The sequence below is a fragment of the Etheostoma spectabile genome, unplaced genomic scaffold (genome assembly GCF_008692095.1).
Source record: "Etheostoma spectabile isolate EspeVRDwgs_2016 unplaced genomic scaffold, UIUC_Espe_1.0 scaffold314, whole genome shotgun sequence".
NCBI classification, from domain to species: domain Eukaryota; kingdom Metazoa; phylum Chordata; class Actinopteri; order Perciformes; family Percidae; genus Etheostoma; species Etheostoma spectabile.
This window is the reverse complement of record NW_022605583.1, coordinates 248,555-259,888: the sequence shown is the minus strand read 5'-3', so window position 1 is coordinate 259,888 and position 11,334 is coordinate 248,555. Positions and strand designations below refer to the sequence as shown.

Below are 11,334 nucleotides of genomic sequence, written 5' to 3'. Positions count from 1 at the left end.
GGGAACTCAGCAGCAACCCCCCCCCACCCCCCCACCCCCGCTGCAGAGAGCTGACAGGGTTGAAACAGCGGCCGCTTCAGTGACATCAGAGCGAAAAATCGTTACAGCGTACATTGACGTTAAAATGTAAACAGATGGCAGCTGTCTTTCGCTGTATGTTTTGTTGGTAAATGTGAGATGTTCGAGTCCCACACGTCTCGTCAGAAACACGGAAATGAATTAGGCCACACACGTGTGACGTCAACCCGATCTCACTCCCGCTTGGCCACATACTGATTCAAAGTCTGGGACTTGGGACTGCTGGGTTGGTTGAAGTCGCGGGAAACTCTGGTGATTGGTCGAAATTGCAAGTCGTACCACAGTTACGCTGATTGGTTGAATTTGCGTGAATTGAGACTGACTTACCCGTAGTCAGTGTATTACCTGTACCAGTACATGGCAGCCCCAAGGGACTGCGGATTATGTAACTTATTTTAGCCTCCTAAAAGAAATCAATATTAGTTTAAGTGTACGCTACATTTAGAATATTTGTATCTGTTATCTATGCTCTCTTAAAAGCCACCAGACTCTTTTTTTATTAAAGGAGTCTATCGGCGTTGAAGAGAGCATAGATAAAGGCGATAATGTCTGATTCCCTGTCGGAAAGGGCTGTCTGACAGGAAGGTAAAAATGGGGGAAATATTCTGAATGTATCGCACACGTACACTGATAAACCGTAGATGTTTTTAGTCTAAAATGCAGGTGCACCGAGCGCCATCTGACAAATAATACACTGACAATGGATAAGTACTTCATACAAACCCACAAAAAAATCCAAACTATCCCTTAAGAGCCACTGAAGATGTAGATGTAGATTACAGCAATAAATTGAACATGTTAAATCAGTGGAGTGCACCTTTTTAATAGTGATAACCAATGTGCTTTATGTGCGTTTCATGGTAGCAGTCCCTTAGCAACATTATGCTTTTAAAATGTTGACATCCTTACTTGCAGTGAAGCAGCATCCAATTTAGTCAAATTGTGGATGTTTGACCCGTGTTGGACTTCAGTGTCATTTCCCCCTGTGCTCTCCCCCAGGTCTGATCCGATCACGTGTGCGAGGCGCCAACACGGCGTCAGCCTCCATCTTGACCTTCTTGGACAGCCACTGCGAGGTCAACGCTGATTGGCTGCAGCCGATGATCCAGAGAGTCAAGGAGGTACAGGCCCACAGGCTCACAGTCTACCGTCACTCACACTCTCCAATTAGACACTTAATACATGCAACGCAAACACGCACACACACACAGACACATACGCACATACACACAGACCCGCACGCACATACACACAGACACGCCCGCACATACACACAGACACACACGCACATACACACATACAAGCACATACCACACAGACACACACGCACATACACACAGACACACACGCATACACACAGACCCGCACGCACATACACACAGACACGCCCGCACATACACACAGACACACATACACACGCACATACACACAGACACACGCACATACACACAGACACGCACGCACATACACACAGACACGCACGCGCATACACACAGACACGCCCGCACATACACACAGACACACAGACACACAGACACACACGCACATACACACATACACACAGACACACACGCACACAACAACAGACACACACGCACATACACACAGACACGCACGCACATACACACAGACACGCACGCACATACACACAGACACACACACACATACACACAGACACACACGCACATACACACAGACACGCACGCACATACACACAGACACGCACGCACATACACACGGGTGCTTTTCCTGGCCCTGCGATGTAACGCTTCAGGGGATTTTGCTCCTATTCAGGGTAGATTTTATTGGCTGTGATGTAATATGTTGGCTCTGCATATTGTTAAATGAAAACTCAATTTGTTCAGATTGAAGTCATAATATATCTGGTCTGGCCAGTCCACCCAGCATTCCAGAATGGGAGAAAAAACATGCTCTGGTATATTGGCATTTCTTTAAACCAATCACAATCCTCTCAGGCGGGGCTAAGCGCCGGACAGAGCCACGGTGCCTCTGCAAAATAGCCTCTGGGAGGAACTTGTTTTGGTGGAACATGTGTATGTTCAAAGGTTGTTTTAGTCGTTGCAACAGAAAACTCCGATTGGACAGATAGTCTAGCTTGCTCTCTGGATATTTTCATAGTCCATTAATCGGCTTCAGTCATATTTCATGAAAAAAAAACTCCAGCTTCCTAAATGTGAATATTTTCTAGTTTCTTCACTCCTCTGTGACAGTTAGCTGAATATCTGGGAGTTGTGGACAAAACAAGACTTTGAGGACATCATCTTGGGCTTTGGAAAACAGTGATCTAAGAACTAATCGAATTAATTGGCTTCACGCCAGCATGAAGACATATTCCCGACCAATCCGTTTTCCACTTGACTCCCGAGGGTTTGTGGTCTGTTTTGTGTTTTTTCCTGTGGTGGTTTGTGTGGTTGTGCATGGTGACAGCGTTTCTTCTGGCTCCAGGCTGCATGCTGGATCCATTTCTAATCCAAAACATGCAGTGGGAACATTCCCCGCATCCTACAAATTGAATTATGCAGCCCACTAGGGACGCCGGCGTTACATTCACGCATGAATGTTTCGCAATTCAACAAAATGGGACCAGGATGAAATGCGACACTTTTCATTATCAGGGGGATTTTTTTGTCGCATTTTCCATTTTCATGGTAATTTCATGTAAACCTTCAACTGCATTCGGGCTGTGAGCCCCCACTGTTTCCTTCTGCTTTTCTGTATCACTTTCACGTACCAAGACATGTCTGAGAATGGAGATGTAGCCGTGGAAACCTTTATCGCTCCCTAATGATTTATAGGCTGTTAGCTGGCTGTCTCCTTCCTCCCCTGACATTACTAACCTGTGACTGGGCTCTCACCCCTCCTCCCCCCTCAATCACAGGCACACTTTCCCACTAACTCTGCAGCAGGAGCGGTTTCATTTCATATTTTCCTCAGTAATCACTTCTCCCCTACGTGTGTGCTCCCACTAAAGTCTGACACTCAGACACAGCTGCTCCCATTTCCCCCCCCTCCCTTGGTTTGAAGGAAGCGCTGCGTCTGGCTGAGCCGCCTGGATTCACCTGTGCTAGTTATTCCCAAGTCTCCGTCACAAAAACAACTTTATTCACTGGCATTGAGCTATCTTGTCTACTTTTTCTCCTCTCCCTCCTCTGCTGTTTAGCAGCTTCTCCAATCCTTTTCAATGCACAGAATATGTTGCATTTTAATTACATCTTTTGACATTCTGAGAAATCCATTTAGTCAGTCTTTTGAGGAGGGTTTGCTGAGAAGATTGCTACCTTGCTTATGCAGTGTAAATAATGGATCTAAAGCCAGCAGCTGCTAAGCTTAGCATACAGAGGGAAGCTAACACTGTTTCCCCACCAGCACCTTTAAAGCGCGCTAATTAACACTTTATGTTTTAGTTGTTTCGTGTGTACAGAACCTTAAAGTGCTAAAATTATGATTTGAATTTTTACACATGATTATGTGTTGGATTATTTCTTGCTGTTTTAAATTAATACGTGAGCTTTGGATGTGCTGGCAGGTCTATTTTGACAACTTTGGACAGAGCGGGACTAGCTGTTTCCCCCCAGAGTTTTTATGCTAAGCTAAGCTAACCATCTCCTGACTGTAGCTTGATGTTTAGTGTACAGACGTGAGAGTGGGAGCGGTCTTCTCATCTACCTCTCAGCAAGAAAGCCAGTCCCAGAATGTTCCTTTAATAGAATACATTTATTTGTGCTTTGCTGAAGGACAAAAGTCAGCTGTTTTGTTCAGAAAATACATGAGACAATAGGTCTACCCCTCCCCCCCTAAAAAAAATGTGTCAAAACTCATATATTCAGAAGCCTCTACTGAAAAAACTGATGGTTTATTCAGAAGACTCTACACATTGCGAGTGGGTTTCCGTGAACTCACCCTTGGCTCTGGGCAGCTATGACTCATCCAGCTTTCATTACAATCTTTCAGTCTGGCATTCAGGAGTGCGCAGTGCAGTGCAGTGATAATTCCTCAGCCCGGCCCAGCCCGGCCCGGCCCGGCCCGACCCGGCCCGGCCCGACCTGGGTTCATTAGTCTCCCCTGGGCCACGGCCCTGGGTTGATGAAGGCCTCTGAGAGAAGGAATACTGAAGAATGATCGCCGCCAGTCTTCATTAACGCAACACAATGACACCTTTTGATTTGTTAATTTAGCGCAGCAAGTAAAAGCCCTCGAATTTACATAGTAATTAAGTAGACCCCTCCACTCCCAGATGTTAAGGGATTAGAGATTTAAGCCTATCATACACAGACTCTCCAGGTTGGGGGGGCATTTAATACCTTCTTAAAAGTCATTACCTGTTTTAGACCGTGGAGAATTATTGTAATGTGCTGAATAAATGTAGCTACCGCAGTTATGCTCTTCCCAAGTAGCTGATAATGGACCCTGGCTGGTTAGATGCGGCCCCTCTGCCCTCTTGTCTTGCCTCTATTCACTGACTGCCTTTTTAAATTTAGTGTATTCTTTTATTCCTAATTGCTCAATATAATATGCCTCCATTTATCAACAGAGTATACTTCGGCCATGTTTTTGTGAAGTTAAAATACCACTAACAACACAATATCTAATAAAAAAATAAATAAAGTGTGTGAGCGTTAAGCGTGCAGAGCCGGGAAGATGAGTCAAAGCTCTTGACCTTTTAGCCCCAGCCAGACGGCGTGCTCTCCGTTGGTCTCTTGCTTCGAGACTGTTGTGACATTACTGGGCGATGAAGCAGAGACATAGAGATCTCCACACGCCAAATTACATTTGGAGACGGTTGAATTCACTGTGCACAAAACCCATTTCCAGTTTCAAAGCTTTTTATTCTATTCTGCAGTTCATTTTTTTCTCGATTCGCTCTCCCAAATTGACATAAAGTAGAATGAGGAGCTTAAATTTCAGCCAGATGTGTGGGACAGAACCACAGCCCGCTGACACTGTAACGAAGTCAGACGCAGATCGAGAGAACAAGTAGAGGAAAAGGGGGTCGAGATGTTGAGAGATAATTATTGACATCCATTTTGGAAGTGCAGCCTCTTCATGCATTTAGCAAATCACAGAGACTCATTAAACGCCTCATAAATATCCTTTGCTCAAAGCTGTTGAGAGCATCACTTTTCCAAATTGCTCTCTGGCAGAGTGGCACTTCCCTCCCACATTTTCAATGCAGGACTTTTACCCAAAACAGAGTATTGGTAATAGTACTTCAACTTAAGTTAACAGGATCTGAATACTTCTTCCAGCGCTGCAGACAACAATCATGCCCAAACAAGCACTCGCTATCAGGAATCAACAGTTCTCTTCTGCACCGTGTTTACTTTGAGCTTCATGGTTCTCCAGCCGGGAGGTAGTTCATCTGTTCGCTATGAACTGGGGGAAGAATTCGGAGGTGCTCATGTTCTGCACAATACAAGCTATCACGTTGTTATTCTAATGTTCCTTATGATACCACAAATGACACTACAAACTTACAACACCACACAACTCAGGAAAAGGAAGGGTTAAGTTCCACTTTAATCTTCCATGCATGGCTGTTCCAGTAAATCGTCTCTCCTTATCGGAACAGACATCCATCATTAAACCTGTGTTTTGTCACATATTCCAGTTGATTTATTTTCTTGACAAGTGCTTTGCTGAACCTTCACATGATCCTGATGAAGATTGTTGTCTGAGTGAAGGGTCGCACAAGCTTTAGACACTTTGGGATACCTTGTTTTTTAAATCCACAGGTCAGGATTTGTATGTATTGTATCATTTTTTTATGTCTTTTCATTCCCATCCGATACAACAAGTGGGAGGACTGAGTTCAGATTTGGGGTTGCTAATTTTTCTGTTATTGGGGAAAAGGTGAAAACTTCAAATCACGAACAGGTTTCTTGTGAGACCAACACGTTTCGGTTAGTGCTCTAAATCCTACGAAACATTACAAAGAGATGAAAAGAAATGCAGCACTGAGAAACATTATAAATACACAGAACTACATAAATGTATACAGTCACTTTCTATTTGAACCCAGTGTTTCCTACACAGACTGATTCCTGGTGCGCCACTGACTCAACACCGACCTCCACACATTGCGTTTCTTTTTTTTGGGGGGGGGTTTTCCACCTTTAATTTTTGACAGGACAGTTAGGTGAGAGAGGGGGAGAGAGGGGGGGAAGACATGCAGGAAATTGTCACAGGTCAGAATCAAACCCTCGACCTCTGCGTCAAGGCACAAACCTCTCAGTAAACGTGCGCCTGCTCCACCACTGATCCAACCCAGCCACACATAGTGCTTTCCTTTATTCATTTATATATTTTTTTTACATTATTTATATACATTTTTAACATATATTTATGTCAATTTTTAACGTATTCATTCAGCTGCATTTCCTTTCCCTGCCCTCCAGTCGTCTCTCTATGTCACACACGCACGCACACGCACACGCACACACACACACACGCACACGCACACCTCTCCCCTTCGAAAACAAGGTCATTGGCGAAATTCCCAAGTTGATGAAAGGTTGGTGTCTCGTGAATCATCATAAGATATGTTTTCTATTCTGAATCCAACGTTGTCAGTGTGTTGATGTTGGAGTCCCGTCCCCTTTTGCTTTAGAAAGTTGAACTAGTCCCAGGTTTATGGTCAAATGCAGTTGGATTGTCGAGGTCAAAACACCACAGGCTACGTAGCAGCTGTGAATCAAATACTTTAATATTAATAAGGTTATGTCATTTTGTTACTCTTACACCGAATGTTCGCTGCTTCAATCCAGATGAGTACTGAAAAGTATTTTCTGCGTATTTTCCGAAAAAGGCCCGTGTTCAGGATGAGGAGCAGCCTGAACCGCATGGATCAGTCTGCAACAGTCCGACCAGTGGAATTAGTTACGTTATTAATCAATAATTCATCTTCAACCAGTGCTGCTCAGGCAGAAAGACAGGGTCAGGGAGAGAAGAGACAGATTCCTTAGGCATTAAAAACAATGTAACTTTTAACTATGTAAATATCCACACTCCTTATATTTCTTATATTTCTAATATCTGAGCAATTGTAACACATAGTTTCCCTTCGGGGATCAATAAAGTATTTCTGATTCTGATTCTGATTTAAGAAAAGTGCTTTAGAAATAAAGTTACTTATTATTATTATTATTATTATTACAGATGTGTCACTAGACAGTTATCATTACAGGCATTACATTTGCTTGCATTTATTAAGTGTTCATAAACTGCTCAGTAATGCTAATCAGGGGGGTTGAATCACAGTGTTAGAAGTTCATTTTTGGAAATAAATCTTTGAGATGCTTCTCTCTTTTTTCTGACATGAGCACCTCTCTGGCTGGGTTTGAGAACGTCCTCGCCTAATTAGAAGAAAGATGAAATGGGTTTCTCCAGGATTAGTTTCATCATTCCTTTGGATAGCAGAGGTTTGACCTCTCTTAGACCCTGGTAGTTATTAACGCTGTGCCAGAAATCCCTTCTCTGCAATTCATCTGTTCTTCATATGGGGCTGTAGGTTCTCGTTGTAATTATTCAGAATGATAAGGCCGTCGAGGTATTTAACAATCTGGTTTACATAGAAATATTGTATCTTAGCTATATGGGACCATTTGATGTTAAAATTCTCTCACCGCTGTGAGTGAATGGTAATGGATAATGATTTATAAAAATGCATTAAAATACTGACTTAAACCTTAAAACTGACTTTTTTTAATTTAAAATCTCTTAACATGAATCCGACATAGTATTATCAAATATGAATCAGCTTATTAGTGAAAACACGGGGATGATAGGCTTCCTGGCCTCCAGGTAAGGTAACCTTCCACAGATAGGCAAGGCAAGGCAGCTTTATTTGTAGACCACATTTCAGCAACAGGGCAATTCAAGTCTTTAACCCGAAATCAGTTAACAATAACACACAAGTACAAACAGTTAAAATCATAAACATTAAAAATTAATAAAACACTGAATAGACAGTTAAAAACAAATAGAAACATTAGGACACATAACCAAAAATAAAAGTTACAGTGCAGCATAAGAAATTTAAAGAAATGAGCAGTCATTTAAAAAGGCAGCTCAAAAGAAAGGTCTTCAGCCTTGATTAAAAGAACTGAGAGTAGCGCGGATCTGCAGGTTTCTGGGAGTTTATTTCAGATATAGGAGCATAGAAACTGAAAGCTGCTTCACCCGTTTAGTTCTGACTCTGGGACAGAAAGTAAACCTGTCCCAGATGACCTGAGGTCTGGGGGTCATAGTGTAGTGCAGATCAGAAATGTATTTTGGACCTAAACCGTTGGGATTTATAAACTAGCAAGAGTACTTTGAAATCAATTCTTTAGACACGAAGCCAGTGTAAAGACTCAGAACTGGATGATGTATCCAGTCTCTTGGTCTTAGTGAGGACTCGAGCAGCACGTTCGGAATCAGCTGTAGCTGTCTGATTGATTTTTAGGGAGACCTGTAAAGACCCCGTTACAGTAGTCAAGTCTACTGAAGATGAAAGCTGGACCAGTTTTTCCAAGTCCTGTTTACACATAATCCTTTAACCCTTGATATATTCTTAAGGTGATAGTAGGCTGACTATTATTGTCTTAATGTGGCTGTTAAAATTCAGGTCTGAGTCCTGACTACACCCAATTCTGGCTTTGTCTGTTGTTTTTAACATTTTTGTTTGAAGCTGACGCAGACTTTTATCGTTCCTTTTTTTCCAAAAAACACCACCTCAGTTTTTCCTTCATTTTCAGAAAGTTCTGGCACATCCAGTCGTTAATTTGTTCGATGCACACAGTCAGTTTTGTATTGGACTATAGTCCCCTGGCGATAAGGTTATGTAAATTTGTGTGTCGTCCGCATAACTATGGTAACTTATTTTTGTTTTTCCTCCATAATCTGAGCCAGTGGAAGCATGTAGATGTTAACAAAAGAGGCCCCAGAATGGGCCTTGCGGACTCCGCACCATATTTGTATGCCAGATGCTAATTACCTATAGACACAAAGTTCCCTATTCTTTAGGTAGGTTCAAACCAGTTTAACTAAGCCAGAAAGGCCAACGCAGTTTCCAATCGGTCTAGTATATGTCATGGCGACCGTGTCAAATGCGCACTGAGATCGATAATACTAAGATTGAAATTTTGCCATTCTGTGTTAAGGTGGATGTCATTAAGACTTTGACAAAGCCGTTTCAGTGCTGTGTGGTCGGAAACCCGACTGAAGGTATCAAAACTGTTGCTAGTGACAAGGAATGGTTGAGTTGTTGAAAGACTACTTTTTCAATGATTTTACTTAAAACGGAAGGTTTGATATTGGCCTATAGTTGCTCATTAGTGACTTGTCTAGGTTGTTCTTTTTAAGAGTGGTCTGTTACTGCAGTTTCAGGGCCTGTGGAAAGATTCCTGAAAGAGATGTGTTCACCAATCTGTAGAAGATCAGAAGTCAAACAATTGGAACATTTTTGAAAAGTCCCGTTGGTAGAATACAAGGCAACAGGTCGGGTTTTCAGATGTTGAATAAGTCCTCCAGGTTTGTATGGTTGATCGTGTGAATTCTGTCATATTGGAACTATTTTTGCTGAACACTGTGACAACACATATCCTGAACTTGATATGGAGGCACTGACTGTTTTGTCTAATCTTTTGAATTTTGTCTTTGAAGAAGGAGGCAAAGTAATTGCAGGCCTTGGTAGATAAAGTTCAGATACTCTGGTACTGGAGGGTTTGTTAACCTATCAACAGTAGCAAAAACAAAGCACGTGAATTATTATGTTTCTAGAGATAATATCAGAGAGAAGGACCTTCTGCATTCCTCAGTTCCAAATTAAAATGCGAAGTCTCTCTTTATAGGTGTTATAATGGACCAGGAGATTTGTTTTTCGCCACCTTTGTTCAGCTTTCCTACACTCTCTTTTTTCTGTTCTCACCAGTAGACATTCTCCATGGATCTTTTCTTATCAGAGACAACTTTGACCTTAGTGGGAGCATGGCATCAATAACTTGTAATTTTACAGTTGAAATTATCTACAAGCTCAGTGACTGAGAGCCCAGAGAGGGCGGGTGTGGAGGAGAAAAGCTGAATAAATGTTTCACTGGTGTTTTCAGTGATATACCGTTTTCTGATAAAGCTACTTCCAAAGGATTCATTGTGCCACGTGTATGTTTAATATTACGTTATTTTTAAAATCCGGCCAACAATTATTATTTTATTGGCTTAGTATTCTAGGCACTGAAAATGTATGTATATAGGCTTTAGGCCGCCCTACATGTTATTGAAGGCCCAGTTTAATATGCAACTTGATTTTACACAATAAATGTCTTCTCCAAGTCTTCTGGTGTTTGGTGGGCATTAGTTCTCCATGGTAACGTGTCCGTGTGTCCCTCTCCTCCCACGCAGGACCATACGCGAGTGGTCAGCCCCATCATCGACGTCATCAGCCTGGACAACTTCGCCTACCTGGCTGCCTCCGCCGACTTGAGAGGAGGTCAGGACCCAACACTCAAGTCCTGTAGAGTCACGGCTAACAACGCCACACGCCGCTGACTGCAGCCAGGGAAAAGCCCTGCTTCACAAACTCATCTCCATCTCTGATGGAAAATTACAAACTCACATTAAAAACTTTTTTTTAAATTTGTTTTATTAATCCCCAGTGGGGAAATTACAATTTACACTCTGTGTACACACTTTGTTAGTAATCACACACAGGCCTGAAATGCTCAGGATCTATACATGCACTAACGGAGAGATGTCAGAGTGGGGGGGGGGGGGGGCTGGCAGCTGAACAGCACGCTGAGTGGTTGGGGGGGTACAGTGCCTTGCTCAAGAGCACCTGGCAGTGCCCAGGAGGTGAAGTAGCATCTCTTCCAGCTACCAGTCCATACTCTTACTCGTACTTTTTGGTCCTTATGGGGACTTGAACCAGCAACCCTCCGGTTCTCAACTCAGCTCCCTACGGACTGAGCTACTGCCACCCAAATTGCTAGATGAATTAAATAATAAATAATAATAATACATTTTATTTAAGAGCGCCTTACTCGGCACACGGACACCGTACAGCGTATACATTCTGTACATAGGACATTTTAAAAACAGCAAAAGAATACTATACAACAGTTAAAAGGCCTTTTTGGTTTTTGTTGATGCTTTTTATCGATGTTTTTAACTTCTTCTTATGTTCCTGTCCCTTTTTTCAACACTTTTTTTCAATGTTTGTCACATTTTTTGACATTAACACTACGTAACATTAACTTATTA

The 11,334-nt window shown here is 42.4% G+C and overlaps 1 protein-coding gene across 1 annotated transcript in view; it reads left to right on the top strand.

Annotated features, from left to right (window-relative positions):
- Positions 1 to 11,334, top strand: part of galnt16 (UDP-N-acetyl-alpha-D-galactosamine:polypeptide N-acetylgalactosaminyltransferase 16) — an 80,472-nt gene that overhangs the window by 28,958 nt on the left and 40,180 nt on the right. The window contains exons 6-7 of the mRNA XM_032511079.1: positions 1,078 to 1,199; positions 10,477 to 10,564. Of these exons, the coding sequence (XP_032366970.1) occupies positions 1,078 to 1,199; positions 10,477 to 10,564 (210 nt within the window). The remainder of the gene's footprint in view (positions 1 to 1,077; positions 1,200 to 10,476; positions 10,565 to 11,334) is intronic.